General features: G+C 36.7%; 1 protein-coding gene across 4 annotated transcripts in view; it reads left to right on the top strand.

Moving 5' to 3' along the window:
- Opa1 (Opa1 mitochondrial dynamin like GTPase) overlaps positions 1-17,483 on the top strand; it is a 648,761-nt gene extending 631,278 nt beyond the window's left edge. For all 4 annotated transcript variants that reach the window (XM_090383387.1, XM_090383386.1, XM_090383389.1 and 1 more), the window contains one exon: positions 17,372-17,483. In XM_090383387.1, the coding sequence (XP_090239513.1) occupies positions 17,372-17,436 (65 nt within the window). In that variant the 3' untranslated portion in view covers positions 17,437-17,483. The remainder of the gene's footprint in view (positions 1-17,371) is intronic.
- The last annotated feature ends 2,606 nt before the right edge of the window (positions 17,484-20,089 follow it).

The raw sequence follows: 20,089 nt of genomic DNA, 5'->3' as shown, positions 1-20,089 counted from the left end.
AAGGTTGTCACTGACATTCTCTCAGATATGCCAGACAAACTATGCTTGCTACCTGGAAGTCTAAAACGCTGATGGAACTGATATTCGGATGACATTCAAGTCAAGTAGACCCAATTTCGGCGAAGTCCGGACTGTCTGTGACAGCCAAATCCTCTGTTTGCACCTTCACGATGGTGGGACTGTTAGTAATCCTGGGTATAACCCCCATGCGCAAGCACACTGTGGGTGACCACTCAGGTGTGAACCAACATAAGCAGGGATTGAGGTATGGCACCCACACCACATGGAGGAATGCCACCCTCTGTGTTACTAAGCAATACTAGGTGGTAGATGGCTCTCATCAACCAGTGCAATACCACCACTTTGCTTATTGGAGGCTTGAAGTCGTGGAACCCATATTAAGTCTCCAGAGCTAAGTTCTGTTCAGCCCTTCTCCATCTCTTCCATCATGCAGTATGGCTGATGCCGTTTGAGGTTATGATGAACACCATGGCAAGATCCAAACTTCCTTACATTTCGAGGGAACTGTTGTAAAATGGTGTTTGCAGGCCGGCCGCTAGTTCGTACACCAGACCAAACCAAGTGGTAACCTCTAGGAGGCTTCTGGATCAACCAGTGTATAATCTTGCTACCTCTACTCTGCTGGATAGTGATTGGAGGGAGTCCGAGTAGTGTGCATACGGGGGACATTGTCGAGGGTCTGGATATAATCTTACCATGTGTATGCTATATCCAAAAATTTCATTACTTCATAGAGCATGCCCCCCCCCCACACACACACACACCCTTTTTCTTACTATTGAATACACCATGAATTGTCAAACTAATAGACAAGCTTATCTGAGAAAATATCTAAACCTCCCAAATACTTTCTAATTCATTTCACAAATATACATGGTCTCACTTCTAATCCCAATGATGTCCATTTCAACTTACAGTCTGCCAAACCCCATGTACCTTTTCTGACAGAATCTCAGTTATCGGTTGATTCAACCACTGCTCATTGATCATGTCAGTTGCCCAAATTATTCGCTGTATGATTCCTTTCGCCTCAAAGGTGGTACTTGTGCATAGGTCCTTTCCAGCATTCCCTGTGAGAGACTAGATAATTTAGAATCTATAATTTTGGATCTTCTCTGGCTTAAAATCTCTCTAGCTCATTCTGTCAAATTCATCTGTTGTATCTGCCGTTCTCTCAACTCCACTAATCACATAGAACTCTTTGACTTTCTCGAGTTCAACTTTCCTAATAGCGAGGTAATTTTCCTTGGTGATGTTAATGTTCACAACTCCAGATGGTCGAGATGATGAGGCTTTTGCAAATTACTAATTACCTCGCACAGATTGTTCATTTACCTACCAGAATACTGGACAATCCAAACCATACAGCCAACATGCTTGATCTTTTTCTCACAAACAACCCTTCTAAGTAAACGGTTGAAATGAGTGGTCCTTTAGGCACCTCAGATCACAACTTGGTGATTGTCTCTTCTCCAGTGGAGCCTTAACTCATGGCTATTCCCAACCTCATGTTGTTTGGCATTACAAGAATGCAAAATAGGATGACCTGCGAGATTTCTTTTCCTTCATCGGATTACTGTTTCAAAACTTCTGATGTCAATGTTTGCTCAGATCATGTCAGTGAAATTATTATTATAGGAATGGAATCCTTTATTCCACACTCCACTAAAATCTCATCCTTAATCTAAACCCTGGTTTTTCAATAAATGTGCTAAGGCTGTTCAAGAGAAGAATGTTGCATATCGTAATTGGCTTGTTTCCAATTCTTCGATTTCATTTTCTACCTATACCAAAGATCACAACAATTGTGAGACAGTTATTAATCAATCGATCAGTCCAAACTAGATTTTGAATAGGCTAAGAGTAGAAAACTTGCTTCTTGCCCTAATGATAGCCGAGAATTCTGATCTTCATGTTACATTCAATCCCTCCTGTGGTCTTCCAAAAGGATGTCAGAAGGATTTTATTATTATTATTAGCCGTATGGTGCAAGGAAGCCTGAGGCTTATGCTGCACCAGCCAAAAAAAATTTTTGAATTACCCTGAGAGAGAGAGAGGTAGAAGGGAATCACCAAGAAAAAGAAGAATGATGATATCCAGCTTAGGACCCTTGGATTTTTGATGAATCTTGATGCTAAGAAAGCTCGTCCTGATGATATTTCTCCACTTGTTCTCAAAACCTGTGCTCCTGAACTTAGACCTATTCTTTGCTGCCTGTGTTTTTCCGTCTGCTTGGAAATTTGCTCATATCCAGCCAGTTCCTAAAAAGGGTGACAAATCCCTCCCGTCCAATTGCACTTTCTTCTACTCTTTCTAAAGTAATGGAGAAATCAATTAACTGGCAACTCTTAAACTACCTAGATACCTTCCATCTGATCAACGATCGCCAGTATGGATTTCGTCAGTGTCAATCGACTAGTGATGTTCTGGCTTATGTTACAATTTATGGAAAAATTCAATGGAAAAGTTTGGTGAAACACAAGCAGTTGCTCTTGACATCTCAAAGGCTTTCGATTTTGTTTGGCATAAAGGTCTTCTACACAAGCTTCCAACAATTGGTTTGCGAACTGTTTTTTGTAATTGGTTATCCAGTTTGTTTTCTCTCTGATCGCTCACTGAGGGTAATGGTAGATGGCTCTCTGTCTTCTAACTTCTCCACTAATGCTGGTGTCCCCCAAGGTTCAGTTCTTTCCTCCACTCTTTTCTCTTGTATATTAATGACCTTCTTCCATTGAACGCAAATCCTGTCCATAGTTTTGTGAACTTCAATAACATTTATATACATAAACTGTGTAGTTAACATCACCATAGTTAGGCGCATTATGGCCTTGCTGCCCTTGCACCGTGAAGCTCATATACAAACAAACACCTAAATCTGGGGTGGTGCCCCCCAAAACTTCGCTCAGGTTCTAGATTCCGTTCAGAAGAGGGCAATTAGGTTAATTAATGACTTGTCTCTAACAGAATCTCTCCACTGTGTCTCATAGACGTACTATTTTTGATGCATGCTTTTTCTATAATACTTCCATGAGCGGTGTTCTTCTGATTTGGCTTCTATAATTCCCGCTCTCTCTTTCAAAACAGTCCGAACACATGCCAATACCAGCCAACATCCATTTACTGTCCAACTTCAAACTCACAGAACCAACTTTTCATCTTCCTCGTTTATTCATTCAACTGCCATTTTCTGGAACAACCTTCCTTCATACATATTTCTTGAAAATTACAGTTACAGAAGTTCAAGTCTAATGTCAACAAATATCTTCTTTCATCTTCTCAACTTCCAAGCCATGCACTTTACTAAGTACTATAGGTTCTACTACCTGTCGTGTTTGGCGTTTTCATAATAATAATAATAAAAAAATAATAATAATAATAATAAAAAACCTATTTTCCGCTTGTACTTTGATATGTCTAATTAGAGACAGTAGATAGCCACGATTTCAAAATCTGTTTGCTTGTCAGAATTTCTATTTTCGGTGTTTAAGGCTGATTCAGATGAAGAATATTTAAATGTGTTAAGGAATTGATTTAACACAATTGATCTTTTATATGTGAAAGAATGGTAGCTGTCATAGTGAAAAACATTTTGAACAGAATATATTTTGAACAGATTGTCATTTATCTTACGGGTAAGGGTACAATTTAATGATTTATTGTCCATGTTCTCAGTTTCTAAAATAAACTGTAGTCTAGGGTGGATATTATTGAAAGTATCTAAGATTTGTATATAAGTACATTCACACCTTAGGAGTTATTCAGAGAGGGGAATGCCAGAGGTGAATTAAACTCTGGCAATGAGCTAGATGATTTTCTAATAACTGAGAACAAAGTGGAGGAGAAATTGTTTACGATAAACATAAGAAAGGCAACCGGGGTGGATGGGATCTGTCCAGTTATATTAAAGGAGGCGGCAAAGGAAGTAAGCAAACTCTTAGCCATAATTATGAGAGCTTCCTTGGACTCAGGGGGAGGAACCCATGGACTGGAGATGTGACAAAGGAGGATCAAAGGGTGACACAACTAATTACAGACCTGTTAGTTTAACTTCTGTTCCAGGGAAATTAATGGAGCACTGGTTAAAGAAGCACTGCAGGATCATCTAGACAAGGCTTCCGTTATAGCTTCAGTTAATGACAGTGCGCTGATGCAACAAGATCTAGAAAAGTTGAGCAGATAGGCTGAGAATGGCAACTGAAGTTTATCATTGACAATTGTAAAGTACTGCATATGGTAAGCAGTAACCCCAGAGTAACGTATCAACTGTGTGGTATTACACTGACAGTGGTAGGTCAGTGTAAAAGACCTGGGGTAATTGTGCAGGCAGATATGAAGTTTTCTGAGCAGTGCATATGATCTGCAAGAGTAGCTCATGGTATCTTGTCAATGATATACAGGAATTTTTCTAGCATGGATAAGGAGGTGATTATCCCCTTGTATAAGGCAATGGTCGGGCCACACCTTGAGTACTGTATATAGGTCTGGAGGCCTCATTTTAGGAAGGATGTAGAGCTGCTGGAGCAAGTGCAAAGAAGTTCAACAAAATTAGTGAATCAAAGGGTTGCTCTTGTGGAGACTAGGCTCGTGCGAGGTGATCTGATTGAGGTGTATAAAGCCTTGAATGGTTTGAGCATGCTCAATGCTGATGGGATTCTTCCTCTTGCTCAGAATAATCACCTGAAACGGCATAAATTCAAATTGAGGAAAGACAGTTGTAGGATAGATGTGCGGAAGTTTGCCTTTAGCCAGCGTGTGGTTGATTGCTGGAACAAACTTCCATATATTGTTGTAGAAGTTGATAGCTTAAATAAATTCAAGGCAGAACTAGACAAACATTTTTATAGCGAGTGGATGGGTGAAATTGATTTTTTTTAATTTTTTATTTATTTATTTTTTTCTTGGCTGATGCTATATAGCAGGGGTGGCCAACAAGTCTATCACCGTCTACCAGTCGATTGCGGTTTTAATTTTGATTGATCATGATGAATTTTAAATATATATAAAAAATATATTAGTCAAAATCTAAATGTTTAATAAAAAAAATCACTTTTATAAACAACGTATTTTAAGATCCTCTGGCTTTCTGTGTAAGGAATCACTGTTGTATTCAATTTATGTTAATAAAAAATATTATTATTATTATATGCCCCACTGCATATGCTTATTGAAATCTGTTGAACCACATAACTACTCTTGTTGCCGCACAGCCGCTTGTCTAGTGAAAATTCACGGTTATGTTGTGGAGAGCATAGTGTATGTGTCGAATTCTTATTTAGCTTACTTGATATTAATAACTGGACAGTACTTATGTTAATTTAATTTGATTCATCAAGAGTGGGAACTAGAATACTTTTTTCTAATGATAAAAGAAAAATATTGTTTAATTTGCAATGCTTCTGTGGTTATACCTAAAAAAGGAAATTTAGAAGGGCACTCCATGGCAAATGCCAATCGGATTTTCTGCCTAATAGTGACGTTAGAAAAAAATAAATTAAAAATACTTAAATCCAGATTATTCACACAACAAAATTTCTTTGTGACACCTAATTTACAATCTAAAGTAGTAACTGTAGCATCATTTAAAGTGAACCATTTTCTGATGGTCAATTCATCAAAGACGCATTTTTAGAAATAACAGATTTTCTTTTTGAAAATTTTAAGAACAAAAATGAAATTAAAAGTGCTCTTCAAGATCTGCAATTATCTTGAAATACCGTGATGCTATGCATTGAAAAAATTATTAAAAATGTGAGTGAACAATTGCATGCTCATATTGCTAATTGTGTGTCCTTTTATTTACAACTGGATGAATCTACAGATGTCAGTGATAAAGCTCAATTGCTCGTTTTCATTCATATGGTTTTCAATGATTCCACTAGAGAAGAACTGCTGGGTATGGTTTCATTAAAAGAAAGAACTAGAGGTCTGATATATTTAACGCATTCAAAATTTTTGTTGAAAAAATTAAATTACCACTATTTAAGCTCGTATCAATAACAACAGATGGAGCTAAAGCAATGATGGGGTTCCTTAATGGATTCATTGCATTGTGCCAAAAGGATGATGAACTCCCAGATCTTTTTGAGCTACCACTGTATCATCCACCAACAAGTGTTAGCCACCAAAAGATTAAATTCTAAAAGTGTTATGGACATAGCTTTCAAAATCGTGAATTCCATCAGAGGACAATCTGTTCATTGGAGACATTTCAAAATGCACCTTGATGAAAATGAACCAGATCTGATATTACACACAGATGTGAGGTGGCTGAGTCGGAGTAAGTTTCTACAGAGATTTCAAAATTTGCTGAATGAAATTAAAAAAAATTGTTGGTCAAAGGGGAGATGATTATCAGCAGCTACAAGATGTGGAGTGGTTGTGTGATCTGGCTTTTTTTGGCAGATTTTACCAGTAAATTAAGTGATCTGAATTTAGAATTGCAAGGAAAAAATAAAAATGTGGGTGACACGATTAGTAATATTTCTGCATATAAATATCAATTTTTGGCAATGGCTAAGGATCTCAAAGGGAAAAATTTGATCATTTTGCAAATATGCAAGATCAGTTGCAAAAAATCCTGTTTTTGAATTTAATAGTGAGAAATATATTTCCAAAATTGAGAAAGTTCTGGATGATTTTAAAACCAGATTCAGCAATTTGAAGACATTATTCAACATATTTCTTATCCATTTAATGTCGACTTAGATACGAAACAAATTGCAGGAAAAAATCGTTAGGATTTTTCACATGGAGAAAACATTACTTGAAAATGAAATTATTACATTGTGAAACATATCTTCCTAAAAGCCAAATCATCAGAAAAAGACTTTTGGAAATATGTTTGCCAAGAAAAGTACTCAAATGTAAAAAAAAAATGCAGTAAACTTTGAAATTCCTGTTTTGGTTCCACATATCTGTGTGAATTGGCATTTTCCTATTTGAAACAAACAAAGACGAAGAGGTGCTCTACTCTTACTGACTTGCATACAGAAGATTCTTTACAGTTGGCCTTATCATAGTATATCCCCGATTTTGAAAGCTTGGCAGATGGCAGAAGACACAAACTTGACATAAATTAAAAATTTAAGTTCATATGAATTTAAAATAAGAATTCTGAATTGTATTTAATTTTAAAATTTATAAACAACATTTTTCAATGTGTGTTAACTTTTTTTAACCATGTACAACGGAATTTTTGAGATGGTAGATCGCGGCACATTTTGAAGAAAAAAAAGTAGATTGCATCAAAAATTAAGTTGAGCACCCCTGCTATATAGGCTTGCTTTCTTGCATCATGTGCCTTTACTAATGCTATTGCTAATCTTATATAGTAGTTGAATCTGTAATACAAATACATCCTCTAGATTTCTACCATAATATGTGATCCTAGGAAGTAAAGGTGATAAATATAACTGTTCAATTTTTGACAGATAAATTTCTGCCACGAGGTCACTGTGATTTAGACCCATCAATCCAAAAATCTATTTTTAAACCTTGTTTTGGAATGTGATGTAGTTTGCTTCAATTACAAAAATTTGATCAAATCAAACATTGCTTTAATAGGAAATGTATGGTTTATTGGGAAGGAATTTTTACTCAACATTTCCCATATGATATCTAGTGTGTACTCTACATTCACATTGGTGTATAGTGAGGTGACATCAAGAGAATGTAACAGATCATTCTCTTTTAACTGTATATCTTTTTTAACCAAAATTTATAGCTTGTCGAAATGGTTTTATTATATTATATCGATGAGTGGCTAAGGACACGAAAGCTGAGTGCTTGTACGAGATGATTGGAGAGATGGGGTAATTTGCTTTATGTAGCTTAATTTTACTGAAAAGTGTAGGAATATTATATGTTCTAGCTTTTAAATCTTTGAGTTGGGCCATAGAAATGTAATCCTCCTTTCGGTATAAAGTCAGCGATTTGTTATATTGATTTACCAGATTCGAAAACATTTCCTATGCTGATTTTGACAAAAATAGCTACAATTGTGCAATAAAGAAAATCAAATAAAAGATCTAAGAACTACATTTTAATCAAACTTTAAATTTAAAAATCATATTAATATAATATCAAGAAAAGGTTATCAGTTTTTAGGTCTTATAAAATGTTTTTTGTACAGTCGAAAATCATGTCACTTAGTCAGAAAACTATATTCAACTATGGTAATTCCTATTTTGGAATATAGATCCCTATATCAAAAAATATATATAGAACAGTTAGAAACAGGAAAAAAAAAAGAACTCAAAAACATTTAAGAAAAAAAAGAACTTACTTTAAAGGATAACACCTTAGACTCTTATTGCTCAGATTACTGCAATTACTTAAATGACCCAAATCTGAATGCATTATAACATGAAGGAACTATTATTGGAATTTATATATATTAAGTTTTAAATATTATTTCATTGATCCACAGACAGATAGGACATAAGTCCTATCTGTTTGTGGTTAAATTTATTGAATACTAACAAAAATATTGATCTATTTATACCATATAATAATGACTTTAAAATCAGTGGAATTACTGTTTATATTAATGTATTGGACAATAAAATATTAATGGGCAATAAAATATTATCCTCACTGCATGGAGAAATCCAGACTACGAGGTTCTTGTGGAATGGACTTGAACTTGAATTGCATTTAGCAGTATTAGAAAATTCATGCCACATGTTCAGGGTGTCCTCCATGTTTATCAATAAGGTATTGCAGCCAGCGTGTAAAGCTGTCAAGAACATTCTTCAATGAGTCCTCTGACAAAAAAATTGCTCCTTCAATTTCTTCAGTGTAGAATGGTTTGTAGATTCTTGTGAAACACTAATTTCAGGTGATCACAGAGATAAAATTCACATGGGTTAAAATCAAGTAACATTGATAGCTATTGCAGTCCTTTACCAGACACCTCAAGGTAGTGGTTAGAAACCACCCTGTTATCAAAAATTCCATAATTCCATCCAGGAACTACAGGACAACTACTGCAGTATTCACTGTTGCCAACTAAACTCCATACCCCCCCCCCTACAGAGTAATGACCTTGGTGTGAAAAATTTGAAGCTTGCAAAACTGCAAAGAATAGAAATGGTATGATGAATAAAAATCATCCTATAAATAAACATTAACAAATGTCTCAAAATGGACCTCATTGAAGATGCAGCAATTAAGAGTCTCCACGGGATGAAACCACAGGTGCTGTTACTGCTATATAATAGGTGTTTAGCAGAGAACCATTATGCATCCATCCAAGCCCTTCAGAAAATAACTGACAGCAGACAAGGAAAAAAGGAAACCAATCCACGTTCGTTACACTCTTTTCAATTGTGAAAATAAACAAAACAACCTCTTTACCAGTTCTGCTTCAGGAAAGGCAGGTACTGAAGATGCCCTTTATCTGGTAGTTACACTAGCAAAAAGCACCCACCACAAATTTGTGCCTTAGCTCTTTATGGTTACCAAGGTGCATTTGACAGGCTGATGGTAAAGCATTTTCATGTGTAACTGCTCCTAGCTAATCTATAGCACAATCAGAAGTTAATTCGCTAATAGAGCACCAGAGGTGTATTGCTAAAAAAAATAGTACCAGAACACTTGTTCTCCAGAAGACTATATGATAATGCCACATCAGACTCAGACTCATGGTTCATAGAACAACCAGTTCTAGCGTTCAGCTCATGGCGAATCAAAATGCAGCGCTCGCACGTATCACAGTATATCTCATTTGTTGGATCTCTTTATCTAACACATTGTACTTTAGTAAAAAGCATTCAAGTTTCATTGCAAAATTTATATTTTTGTTTTTAAATAATTTTTTAAAGAAATCTATTAATTTAAAGATTACTATTAATATATATTTTTAGTATCAATGGGTAAAATAGATATTTCTCCCTCCCCTTTGATTATGCCATTGTTTCATAATATTAGGTGTATAAATTTAATGATTTTCTATTATGATATTTAGAAAAAAGTATCAGAACGTCGTTCTGGCCCGAATACAACACTGTAGAGCACCTACTGTAAAAACAATATATCACAAGATTGAGAAAACCATAACTAAAGGGTTGCCTCAGAAATAGCCATGCTAAGAAATAAAGTAAGAAGGCTAAGAACTTCAGTGAGCCAAGACCCATGGGGACTAGTGTACAAACCCACAACAAACAAAATCATGCCAGGAGAAATATACAGTAACCTTCAACCAGAGAACAGGCATATGGCAATCCTCCATGGAGAGAATCTTAGGGAAAGTGAATGCACAGAATGACATAAGTAACAAAACCAAGGAAAACTAGGAAGACAGTGAGAACTATGTTGCAGTTACAGACGAATCAGATATTAACCCAAGTGAGGCTGAAAGCAGTCAGGCAGGTGACCTTTACCAAATGTTCGAGAATGGACTTCACTGAAGGTGGGGCCACTTAATTGCCCCACCAATCCTATTATGCATATATATTATTTTATTATTAGCTATATGATGCAAGGAAGCCTGAGGCTTTTGCTGCACCAGCTGAAAAAAAAAAAAAATTTCTGAGTTACCCAGAGAGAGAGAGGGCGAGAACAGTAGAAGTGAATCACCAAGAAAGAGAAAAATGATTATATCCAGCTCAAGACCCTGGGTGTGCCAAGCCCATACTCACGAGATATATAATAAATGTTCAGAAGAGGGCCAATAATCTATCTGGAAAGAATTGACAAAAGAAAGAAATCCAGGTCCATACTACTCAATTGCATTCCTTCTCTGTGCTGGAAAACATACATTAAAAAATAATTGTAACCAGAATTAATACAATCATGTAAATCGACAGAGCACAATCACCTAACAATTCAGCTTCAGGAAAGAGCAGGTTATTGAGGGCATGCTTTTTGGACTCTGGTGGCAGAGCATACTTAGAGTCAATAATTGCTCCCATCAAATCTGTAACACAATGAGAAGCTACCTCACTAATAGAACAGCTACTGTAAAAACAATATATCACAAGATGGAGAAACTGTAATAAAGGGGGCCCTCCCCCACACCTCTTTGCTGAATCCACATCTATTGAGCATAATTCTCAATGATTAGGAATCAGTTTGAAAATGGCTCCATGACTGCATATTCAGACAACTTAGATAATGTTGGCATGAAAAATTTGAACCTTGCAAAATGAAGTGCTAGATAGGAGCTGGAAAAAATATTTCCATTTGGCAATCAACAAATTGGCCACATGGTGCAAGACATATAAGCTTACAATGTCTCCCACTAAAACAAAAATAATGTATATGGAATATAAAAATAGACTACCAAAAATCAAGTTTGGAACTTATTCCATGCCACATACATAGCCAAAATAAGTGAAAAATTTTCATATCCATGGTAATTGGTATAAGAAGGATATTGAAGATGTTGCTATACCCAACTTACTCTTAACCCTATGCTCTGTCTGTAGTTTCTTCTGGAAATGTAAAACCTTTTTTTTGTCAGACTAAATATCCAGTACATTCCTTAGATAATGCAAGGAAACTCTAAATCTGTACTGGCAGCTTAAGAACAAAGAACTGTGTGATCTGCAATTACTTCCTCCATTTGGTTGGAGGAAGTATATATCTCTCTACCCCACAAAATTGTGTGCACTCAGACCATAAGATAGCTGAATGCGCCATGTCATGGAAGCTTTAATACAGACTTATTCCTTAAGTGCAGTTACTGCCATTCAATCTATTTTCTCCTCTTCTCATCATATTCTGAAGCAGATTCATTCTAAGACAGGTTAAACTAGATAGCGTAATATGAAGTACTGTATTAGGAATCTATTAGCTTATTATAGTATTATCAATTAATTAAAAATATTATTAATTTTATTAAAATTCATTGTTAATTAAATTGTATTTAAATGGAAATCATGACCCAGACTACAGCTGCGAAGCAAAAAATCAGAGACTAGCAAGTGCTGTGGCTCGGGAGAGAAATGAAGGGGACGATTCTCCAACACATCACAGTCTCAAAAAATGTGCGAAGTGTGAAATGTTTGCCGACCTTTCTAAAACAGGACATGATCTAGCCAAGGAGGATGCCTTCGTGTGTGCTAGATGTCTGGAGTGTCAAGAAATTAGGTGCCAACTCAGCATTCTGATGGGTGTCTATGAGAGCTTGAGGTGTAGGGTAAATGCCGTCAAAGAAATTAATATGAGGGGCCCATCAGGCTCTCAGCTGCCCAACTCAATGACAGAGCTCACTCCTGTGCATCAGGCAACACAGAGCCAATCTCCAAGGCGGAATGCACTGGTCCCAAAGAAACTAGTTTTTGTTGGTGACTCTATTGTCGGGGAGATGGGGAATACACTATGTAAGAAGGATAGGTGGAACAGGATCAGAGTATGTCTGCCAGGGGCAAAAGTTCATGACGGTAGAGCAGATATCTTTTCAGGGTACAAAAGGTGATATTGTTGTACACATTGGCACAAATGACATTAAGAGTAAGAGATCTGCAGATTTACTCAACAAACAGGTCAATATTGAAAAAAAAAATGGCAAGTTAGGGTTGAATGTGAAAGTGTCTGCAATTCTGCCCAGACACGATAGGAGGGAGTATATGATGAGAGCTTTGTCAATCAATTCAGCCCTGGAGAGATTGTGCAAGGCTCAAGGGGTAGAATTTTTTTCAGCCTGGTCTGTGCTTGTTGACAGGAGAGACTACTTCTACAGGGATGGGATACACTTAAATAGAAAGGGTGCAAGAATATTTGCTGATGCTATCGAGGCAGTGTTAGGTGGGTTGGAAAACTCCTAGCGTGGGGGGATACACAGACTAAAAGGTTGTCAGTGGCCGCAGGCAGAGGCAAAAGTGATTATTTTGCCTCTCCAGTCCATGGAGTAGGTCCCCATGGACTGGAGGTGTGCAAATGTATCACCAATTCACAAAGGAGGTTCAAAAGATGACACAAGTAACACAGACCTTTTTTGTTTAACCTATGTTCCAGGGAAAATAATGGAATCACTGGTTAAAGAAGCATTGCAGGATCATCTAGACAAGTCTGCAGTAATAGTTAAGACACAGCATGGGTTTGTCTGACCAATTTGATTGATTACTATGATGCGGTCACAAAGGAACTGAATGCCAAAAATAATTTTGATATCATATACTTGGATTTCAGGAAAGCTTTTGATACTGTCGCACATGGAAGACTGCTGTATAAATTGGAGAGGTATGGCATCAAGGGTAAGCTGCTACAATGGATAAACGGATGGTTGAGTGAGAGACAACGCAACAGAGAGTGGTAATCAATGGACACTGCTCTTCGTGGACAAATGTTATTAGTGGAGTTCCCAGGGTTCGGTGTTGGGCCCATTGTTTTCAATATTTATCAATGATATTGCTGAAGGTATATCAGGTTTAATGTCCAAGTTTTCAGATGATACAAAGGTTGGCAGGGTTGTTAACGACAGTAATGACAGTACGCTACTCCAACTGGATCTAGATAAGTTGGGAAAATGGGCTGAGAAGTGGCAACTGGAGTTTAACATTGACAAATGCAAAGTACTGCATATGGGTAGCGATAACCGAAGAGAAACGTACCAACTGGGTGGTACTACACTCAGAAAAGTGGAGAGTGAAAAAGACCTTGAGGGTAATTGTGCAGCCAAATATGAAGTTTGCTGAGCAGTGCAGATGGGCTGCTAGGGCAGGTCATGGAGTCTTGTCAATGATAAATAGGAATTTTGCTAGCAGGGACAGGGAGGTGATAGTCCCGTTATACAAGGCAATGGTCAGGCCACACCTAGAGTACTGTGTACAGGTGTGGAGGCCTCATTTTAGGAAGGATGTAGAGTTGCTAGAACGAGTACAAAGAAGGGCAACAAGATTGGTGAGGGGAACAAAGGGGTTCTCTTACCAAGAAAGGCTTAAGTTCTACAAATTGCAGCACCTGGAGAGTAGGCACCTGCGAGGTGATCTGATTGAGGTGTATAAGGCCTTGAATGGGTTGAGCAAGCTGATTGCTGATGGGATTCTTCGTCTTGCTCAGACTAAGAACCTGAGGGGGCACAGTTTCAAATTGAGGAAAGATAGTTGCAGAATAGATGTACGGAAATTTACCTTTAGCCAGCGGGCAGTTGATTGGTTGAGCAGGCTTCCATGTATTGTTGTGGAAGCTAATAGCCTAAATAAATTTAAGGCTGAGCTGGACAGGCATTTGGAACAAATGGAGGGATGAAATGGGAGGGTGTGTTGTTTTTTTTTTTTTTTTGGCTGATGCTGCTTAAGCTTGCTTTCTTGTATCATATGCCTCTGCTAATGCCAATTTCCAAACATGCACTTATCATTCTGCTGGATACCAGATAATGTCAGCATTCCAGGAAATGAACTTGTGGAATAATGCAACAAAACAACTGGACACTGTTACCTCCCCAGTTTTTTCTAATTCACTACACTGACTGCCAAAAACTTATATAAAAAGTATGCAGAGCTAACCAGTTCAATTATGGCTAGAAAACAAATAATAAAAAGTGTACAACAAGCTGCAACCTATCAACATCTGCCTTCATACAAAACAGGTAAAAAGTGATTCTGTCTAGACTTCATATTGGCCATTACCTCCAACACACCTTATTTTACTTAAGGAGAAAGTCTGCCTCAGATCAAGTACAGCTATCAATTAAACACATTGTCACTGAGCATGGCCAGCATTCTTCAATCTGCAAAACTACTTTGAAGTCTCCTGTTAATTTGAAAAAAACTGTTTGATCTTTTGCACAAAACTTGGAAACCTTCATGAAATGAAGAAAATCATCCAAATATATGAACACAATATGACCAGAGAGACCATATCATGATCAGAAAGTAATACAACAGAAATTGTATTCCCAGCAGTAATATTTATGGCATGGACAGGCTAAAAAACAAGGTATATCAAATTAAGGCTGTAACTTTGACATCTAGTCTGTGAAGTAATCTTAAAGAGAAGTTGTTTTTACCCAGTTCCACAGTGTCACAAATTAGGATTAGATTTAAAAGTATCTACATTTCTGCTCAGATGTGATAGGAGGGAGTATGTGATGAGAGCCTTGTCAATCAATTCAGCCCTGGAGGGATTGTGCAAGGCTCTTGCAGAATTTTTCTCAGCATAGTCTGTGCTTGTTCAGAGAGACTGCTTCTACAGGAATGGGATATAAATAGAAAGGGTGCAAGAATATTTGCTGATGCTATCAAAGCAGTGTTAGATGGATTGGAAAACTGATAGATTGGGGGGGGGGTACACATACTAATAGATTAACAATAGCCTCAGCAGAGGTGAAGATGATTCTTGCACAGCTTCTATTGGAATGAGCAGCAGCAGCCTTGAAATCAAGTTGCTGGGAATATCAAGGACTGCTGGAAGTCATCATAAAACAAGTAAATACGTGGGCTGCATTGAGTAACTAAGAGTAAGAACAGGTGCATATATACTTGCACGTACACCAATGCTAGGAGCATAGTAAATAAATTTGATGAATTTGAAGTGATGGTCAAGACATCAAATGCAGATATTGTTGGGATGTCAGAGAAGTCCAATATAAGGGATGCAGAATTTGAATGTGGAGAGTATGTGTACAGAAAGGACAAAAAAAAAATATATCAAGCTGTTATATTAGGGCGACCCGAGAATTCCTTACTTATACCTGTATTTGTGTCTGTAAATTGTGTGTTCTCTGGTCTATTTGCCCGTTTTGCTGTACAAAAAAACTCCAGTTTCTGGAGGGGGGAATCTTGCTGTCTACTCCTGAGACCGACTAACTCAGCCAAGGAGTGAAAAAGTCTATTAAAGTTCCTCACTTCATTAACAGGGTTCAAACTCAGACCCTTTTCACTTGGCGTAGGGATGACGGCAACAATACCACTGTATTACTCGGGCAGACTGTACAGACAGGATAGAAGGAGTGATGCTGTTAGTTAAGAAACACACAAAATCTAAAGAAATGCATCCAGTTTACATGTGTGGATAGTGCAGTTTTGAGTCAATTTGGTGTGACATAAGCACTGGGAAAGCAAAGTTGAGAGTAGGGGTGTATTATAGGCTCTGATGACTCTCATGAATACAGTGAACAACTGTACAAGGAAACAGAGTGGGCTCGGAAATCAGAATGTCTTATAATAGGGGATTTTAACTTTCCAGATATTTCCGCGAATTTGTGGGTTGGTCACTCACACACTAGTATAGCTTTTGTTGAGTTATGAGTGTTTTCCGCAACAGCACATTAGAGAGTCAACAAGAGGGATTAATACTCTTGATCTAATTATCAGCAGTGATTATTAATATATCAGTAATCTGCAGATAAAAGAACCCCTAGGTGGCAGTGATCACAGTGTATTGATTTGGGATTTACTTAAAGATGTAACTACTATCAAGGGTAAAGAAAAGGGCTTTTGTTTTCGTAAAGGTGACTACAGTGGTCTCAGACAGTTTTTAAATTCTATACAGTGGGATCAACTGATGATATTACCATCAGCAAATTCTAAGTGGGAAGCATTCAAGGAATTAATTACAAAAGACTCTTCAAGATATAGGCCTAAATGCATGTTAGATGAACTAATGAGACTTGTGGCAGAGGAGAAAACTGCATGGTAAGCATATAAATTATCAGGTGACACAGAAGTCTATGGTAGATACAAACTATTATTTTTTCTGTTTATACTCCGGCATGACAACCAAGTCAGTAGAGTTTACAATAAATCATCAATACAAATATTTATCGTATTTAGTAGTCACGGGCTTGAACCCCGGTTCACTCAAGGAATGCGTGCTATGCACTCTCACTCCTGACCACTCGGCTACGTCAGGCCTAGTCTGTAATCAAGTCACAAAGGAGGTTAGGCAAGCGAAGGCAGATTACAAGAAATATTTGGCAAAGGATGCAATCACTGGTAAAAGAAGTAATGCAGGATCATTTAGACAAGGCTGCAATTATACTTCAGACACAGCATGGGTTTGTTAAGGAGAAATCTTGTCTGACTAATTTGATTGGATACTATGATTGAGCAAGATCAATGCTGGTGGGATTCTTCCTCTTGCTCGGACTACAAACATGAGTGGGGCACAAATTCAAATTGAGGGAGGACATTTGTAGAATAGATGTGCAGAAGTTTTCCTTTAGTTAGTGGGTGGTTGATTGCTGGAACAAGCTTCCATCTATTGCTGTGGAGGTTTGATAGCTTAAATTAAAGGCAGAACTAGACAAACTGTTGGAGGTAATGAATAGGTGAAATGGGATGGGGGTTTTTTTTTTGGCTGATTCTGTATAAGTTTGCTTTTCACACTTCGGTGAGTGAGATATCTATTTATCTATTAATACCTTATGAGTAAGTCAAAATGTATACATGTACTTACGTTTCAGAACGAGTTCGCCAAGTCCAGGAAAAATTAGAAGACTTCATTGCAGCCTTGATTGCAGAAAAATGACTTTTAAAAAGAGATTTGTAGAAAGCATGTAGAAATGTAAGTGTGGAATCCTGATGCATTTAATGTATTTGTATAATATAATAATGTATTTAATGAAAATAAATCCTCCATTCACATATGAGTTCAGTTTTAATATTATTTATGTATTTGGATTAGTTTTATTACAAAATCAACTAATTTGTCCGTTTACATTAATATTGAAGATTTTTTTCTACACAAAATACTTGTATAATAAAGTTTGTATCGAACTAACATTGTGAACTGTAAAAAAAAAACAATTCAATTACTTTATATCATTTATTTTTACACTTTTTTTTTTTTTTATTGTGACAAAAGTACAGTGGATCCCACTTTACAATTGGTTCACTGTACTATGAAATCACTTTATGATGGACACTTCATAATAAAATACTGTTCACTACAGGATATATGGTAAGCACTGGTCATTGTGATCACATTTGCAAATTGAATTTTAATTCTATTAACTGGCGATTCTAATAAGCAAAAATAGGAAGAATATTATCCACAGGCTATAAAAGTAAAGATATAAAGCACAAATTTACACTTCATTACCTTAACAATTAACAAAATTAAATGATATGTGAAAATTGGAAGAATATTTTCCACAGGTTAGCAAAATAAAAATAAATTTATGCTTGCATGCATAGCTTAATTAATACTGTTATATGTACCAGCTAACTGATATTTCTGTTCACTGACTTTTTTTGGTTGTAAAATTTAAAACAGTAAAAAAGATAAGCAATCAATAACAAAGAACATGGCGCACACAAATTGCAACTAACATGATACGTGCAAATGAGATACAGAGTAACAAATTTATTTATGAAGCTTAAAAATTGGAATGAAGAGAAGATTCTGAAATTTTATTTGTTTTTTATATGATTGAAGATTTCATGGAAGGGGAAACACATTTCATCATAATAATGTAAAAACCCACAGAATTCCAGCTATCGGTATTATCAAAAATGCAATTAGATCAATTTTATAATTTCCATTATAAAAATCACCTTTTAGAGAGATAAATAGCTTGGAATGAATTACCAAGAAACAATGTGTTATTGGGTTCGCATTACGATATTTTCATAATACAATGGTGTCTCTGGAATGGATTAATATCGTAAAGCAGGGTCCACTATATGAGAATATCACTGTAATTCCTAGTAACGGCGGCATCTCCATAGCCAGGTGGGAAGGAGCAGCAGTGCATAGCACACACTTCTTGATTAGACCGGGGTTCGAGCCCGTCACCACCAAATACGGAGGATGCGGAAAGGTCAAGGGAATGACCACTGCATATTCCCGGAGCAATATGGCCTTAGTTGCTAATGCTCCTAAAAACCAAATAACAAATAACCTAGTAACGGCCAGCAGATTGATTTAAATTAAACTTTATTAAAATAAAATAAAATATGATATAAGAAATACATAAATAAAGCAATAAAATCTAAGCTTTCAGGGCAAGGTGTCCCTTTGTCAGCTAGATAGCGTATGGTGCACTGAGTATGTATACACTGGATAAAATAACAAAAGATGGACTGGGCACAATTGTAAAATCACAACTCCGATGCCAGTAATGCAATATTATGAATGCGTATGGAATGCTAGTGCTCATTGCACTTTAGAATGGCCGACTACATAATGGGGTGTATATGAACTCCCCTATTACGAATCATAGTACGGCTACAGCTGACTATGAGGAGAACCTCGAGCCATGAGTGCTGGCAGTGGTGAGCTGTGAATATTTTAACAATGGGCTCGCAGTTTTTCCAACCTTCTGAGTAAATTTGATTGGTCACGGAAGTGACGTCATCCACGGCTTCCACCAGAGGTGCTTCCCACGCTTGCACTACTGGTAGTGTGATTAGAGCACGTGGCATGTTTTGTGTGACCAGTATGATATCTCGAGTCGAGGGCGGATTCAGGGGATGGACAGATGGGACTTATTACCCCCTTAACCATGCGTATAAGTATAATGTTCCTAGGTCTATCTAAAAAAAAACTTAAAAACCTGGTCATCATTCCTCCCCTTACAATGATACCTGGATACAATAGTGTCTGGAGTTCTAAATTTTTAGAATTTTTGAATAGTATGATGCCACAGTCATACTTCCTGAAGTTACTACTGCAGTAAGTATGATTGCAAAAATACAAGTATTTGTCATATGACTGAGACAATACAAGTGTTTATCATATGACTGCAACAATACAAATATTTGTCAACAATTTTTTTTTCGTCTCACATTTTTATTACATTCCATCCCATCATTGGATGCCCCTAACATCTGCATATGTCACTTCAACAAGTGATGCTATTTTCCAGAGACATTTAGATACGTTGCAATCGCAAGTATATATATCTCTTACTTTAGTTATCATAAATCCATTGTATCTTGTCTTCCAGAAATTATGAAAATTTGTGAATGATCAATAAAATATTTATAATAAAAAAAAGCTCCTATTTCGAAATCAAAATACCTAAAAGAAACGAGAAGGATGTTTCGCATAAACCATCTACCACACATGCTCGGCACGTGTGCAGCTTTTTTATTCGTCTTTTTTTTAACATCTAGGGAAATATAATGGATACTTTTTTTCATGATAAAATTTTAATATTGCAAATAAAAAATAACAT

The sequence above is a fragment of the Mastigoproctus giganteus genome, chromosome 10 (genome assembly GCF_048544385.1).
Source record: "Mastigoproctus giganteus isolate SK-2022 chromosome 10, ASM4854438v1, whole genome shotgun sequence".
Lineage (NCBI taxonomy): Eukaryota > Metazoa > Arthropoda > Arachnida > Uropygi > Thelyphonidae > Mastigoproctus > Mastigoproctus giganteus.
The sequence above is the reverse complement of the archived record's forward strand: the minus strand, read 5'-3'. Positions and strand labels throughout refer to the sequence as shown.